The 3,588-nt window shown below is 39.2% G+C and overlaps 1 protein-coding gene across 1 annotated transcript; it reads right to left on the bottom strand.

The window, feature by feature from the left end:
* Positions 1–425: 425 nt before the first annotated feature.
* On the bottom strand, positions 426–1,915 carry LOC139366268 (hepcidin-like). Its single transcript, XM_071103554.1, has 3 exons — positions 1,620–1,915; positions 1,445–1,525; positions 426–1,198 (listed from the first exon to the last, which is right to left on the bottom strand). The coding sequence occupies exons 1-3, from the start codon at positions 1,704–1,706 to the stop codon at positions 1,100–1,102; spliced, it is 267 nt and encodes an 88-aa protein (XP_070959655.1). The 5' UTR covers positions 1,707–1,915; the 3' UTR covers positions 426–1,099.
* Between the last annotated feature and the right edge of the window lie 1,673 nt (positions 1,916–3,588).

The raw sequence follows: 3,588 nt of genomic DNA, 5'->3' as shown, positions 1-3,588 counted from the left end.
TGAGAGTCTCATCTTTCCATAATAGTTTGAAGGCCAAAGTTTTCGCAACAGAGGATTTTGTAAGAAGACCAATTTTCGGGAAGTCTCATGGTCTGACAAACACTGCTATAGCTCTGTCACCTTTCACCACAGATGTGGAAGTGCGACATCGGCGGATTCAGTGGATGGAGATGCATAAAAAAACAGATATCTCTAGCTTAAACTGACAGATTTTTATGGGGATTTTATTATGCAATTTTTTTTCCTATGGGGGCTTGGATTTCCGTTGGGGCTCAGACATCGACTTTAGGGTTTTTTAAACACTATTATTGCACACAGACTTGCACACATGCAACTTATTGTGTGACTTGTTAAGCACAATTTTACTACGGCATTTCTTTAGGCTTACCATAATAAAAGGGTTAAATACTTATTACTTCAAGACATTTCAGCTTTTTGTTTTTTTATTAATTTGTAAACATTTCTAAAAACATAATTCCACTTCGACATTATGTAGGCCAGTGACACAAAATCTCAACTTAATCAATTTTAAATTCAAGCTGTAACACAACAAATGTGGAAAATGTCAAGAGGTGTGAATACTTTCTGAAGGCACTGTGGATTCCATTCCCAGACGCGACTAATTTGAATAAGCCTCTGGCTGTCAGGCCTGAACATTTAGCCACAGGGTACACATCTATAGCAGATTCATAATTCAGAAACAACCATGTTTGTTATTCAAAGAATGTGTTTATTTATATTTAAAAAAGTGTCACTGTAAGAAATCATTTAACAAATCATTATCATAGCTACAAAAACAACATCTTAGAAAGAAAATATTGCAAACATGTACAAACTAGAAAATGTACAAAACAATTTACACAATAGAAAATAAAAATCCCCACTTATTTCAATTGGCTATGTCTTTTTCCTGCGTCATTAGGCTATACAATAGATATACGACATGATACAAAACATTTATGTACAAGACTGAGGTTGTGCAGTGAGAAAGACATCAATGAGATAGCATCTTCTCCACAGAGTCCAAAAGAAATGTAGAAGAATAGGGGGGAAATTAAAGGCAATAAGTTAATAAGATGGTTTTAGTGCAGGCAGGTCCTCAGAATTTGCAGCAGAAGCCACAGCCCTTGTTGTGACAGCAGTTGCAGCACCAACGGCACAGGGAGAGGTGGCTCTGACGCTTGAACCTGAAATGCTCCTGTATCCCGCCAAGAAAAGAACATGAAAAAGGTGGGAACAAGCACATGGTAAGTACTTTTGTCCAAGTCTCCCCTTCACAAGCACATTGCACACTGCTCGCCCTGAAGCCCTTGCTAATGGCTCACAATCAAATGGTTAACAACTAGCGCTCGTGGGCTAATTCAATTCCAAGGGTGAAACGCAACCACTTAGATGTTAATTTGCCAAAGGTAATTACTTAATTCATTCACTCAATTGAACGTACCGGCAGATGCATGGACTCGCTGCCAGGCTGTTGATGTTCCCCAACTGGACTGTCAATGCTTCCAACCTCCTCCGCTCGCACCTGCAAAGACATTATGTACAAATGAGTAATGACCAACTTCTAAAATCGATACACACATGTTTGTAGTGGGTTAGTGTTGGAGAATTAGCCATACCTCGGAGAAAGGAACAGCGGTGCTTTCAAGGATGAACATACATGCGAGGACGACCACCACTGCAAATGCAACACTGAAGGCCTTCATTCTCGGTTTTGTTAGGAAGGTTATAGCCTATTTAAAAGTCCTGTTGAAAACAGTTGGAATTGAAGTGACAGTTTATGATGAAGATCAGAGCTCTTCAATTTTCCCAAAAAGCGGCGCTCTCCAATGCACAATTTTCAATGCACTAGACGAGTCCAAAGTTGATTGATTGTCCTTTTGATGTCAGCGGATGAGGGACTTCTCTGTCATGTGGTGAGACTGCGGTGCACTGGTATTTATACACACTTTGGCCACAATTGTGCAATCATGCCCCCCCCTCATTTGGACAATGGAGCGCATTCCCGTCACATATTACCTAATCCACTTTCCCGTTTTCAAAAATGGGAAATTGTATCGTTTTTTTTGTCTTTCCTTTAGGGTGGATAACTGAAAATTGATGATCATTTATTTCCTCAGTCGAAATCTGAAAGAATTGTGGAAATTACCCAACAGCAGGAGTCATGGACGAACAGTTACTGGAAGTGCATGGCTGGCTGCACAGCCCTTTTGTCTGACCTGGGAAATCCCTCCACATGAGGGAGTGAGCCATTACAGTATCTATTCCTCTGTCTAAAGGACTTCATTATAACCCTTCCAATGGAATAATTAGCCCTATTTTGACATGTAATTAGCAACGCTTTCATTTGACGTATAATGTGGTGTAATGTGAGGAACCTGCAGTCTAACAGAATGAACTTCATTTGAAAGAAAATGAGCAGTAAAAGAGTAGAAAGGAAAAGAGAGGTGCAAACTGATCACTTCATTCAGGGTGTTTCAAGTGTTATTAGAAACAGAGGAATATGACAATAATATGTGACACGCATCATGTTGTGTTTATCAGACCTAATGAAAAATACATTTCAAAGGTCAGGCAGGCTATATAATAGTGATTCACACTTGAATTGCTTCATAAAGGTATTTTGTAGTTGGAAAAAAAAAGAAGACACATTTAATATCTTGCTATGCTGCTACACTGAGTGTACAAAACATTACGAACACCTTCCTAATTCATCGGGGAATGAACTATATAATGTGTTCGAAAGTGTTTCACAGGGATCCTGGTCCATGTTGACTCCAATACTTCTCACAGTTGTGTCAAGTTGGCTGGATGTCCTTTGGGTGTTGAACCATTCTTGATACACATAGGAAACTGTTGAGCATGAAAAACCCAGCAGCGTTGCAGTTCTTGACACACTTAAACCAGCGCGCCTGGCACCTACTACCATACCCCGTTCAAAGGTACTTTTTTGTCTTGCTCATTCCCCCTCTGAATGGCACATGTACACAATCCATGTCTCAATTGTTTTAAGGCTTAAAAATCCTTCTTTAATCTGTCTCCTCCCCTTCATCTACACTGATAGAAGTGGATTTAACAAGTGATGGGAAGAGCAGGTGTTCTTAATGTTTTGTACACTCAGTGTAAATCATATTTCATGTACACAAAATCATACTGCAAATTGTAAGCCTGTGAATGCCTAATTTGCATCCTCAAAGAGTCTGTGATGAGTTGATAAGTGGTTAATAGCCTAATAATAATTAATTGGATGTTCACTCAAGGGCTCAACTTGTTGGATATTATATCATTATACTATTAGGTTTTAATCTATTCACTAAGTATTTTATTGGCTCTGCCCAACTTGTCTCTTTAAAGGGATACTTCAGGAGTTTTACAATGAGGCCCTTTATCTACTTCCAACTGCACGCGGAGACATACAAATGGTATTAATCCACAATTAATCTCACTCTGGGAAAGTAGATAAAGGTCCTTATTGCCAAAATCATCCCAAAGTATTAAGTGAAATAACATGTTGTGGGAACCCCTGCGTCAGTCTGTCTCGTATATAGAGAACTATTTGCCATCACTTGTTGACTTTGGGTGACCGGA

Source organism: Oncorhynchus clarkii, chromosome 2 (genome assembly GCF_045791955.1).
Source record: "Oncorhynchus clarkii lewisi isolate Uvic-CL-2024 chromosome 2, UVic_Ocla_1.0, whole genome shotgun sequence".
Lineage (NCBI taxonomy): Eukaryota > Metazoa > Chordata > Actinopteri > Salmoniformes > Salmonidae > Oncorhynchus > Oncorhynchus clarkii.
This window is presented reverse-complemented; position numbering and strand designations above follow the sequence as displayed.

Excerpts from the sequence above, each read along its gene's own strand:
- LOC139366268 (XM_071103554.1), bottom strand. The coding sequence starts at position 1,706 with ATGAAGGCCTTCAGTGTTGCATTTGCAGTGGTGGTCGTCCTCGCATGT. Across the intron at positions 1,526-1,619 it reads CCGCTGTTCCTTTCTCCGAG|GTGCGAGCGGAGGAGGTTGG; the intron begins GTATGGCTAATT and ends ATGTCTTTGCAG. Across the intron at positions 1,199-1,444 it reads GCGAGTCCATGCATCTGCCG|GAGCATTTCAGGTTCAAGCG; the intron begins GTACGTTCAATT and ends GGCGGGATACAG.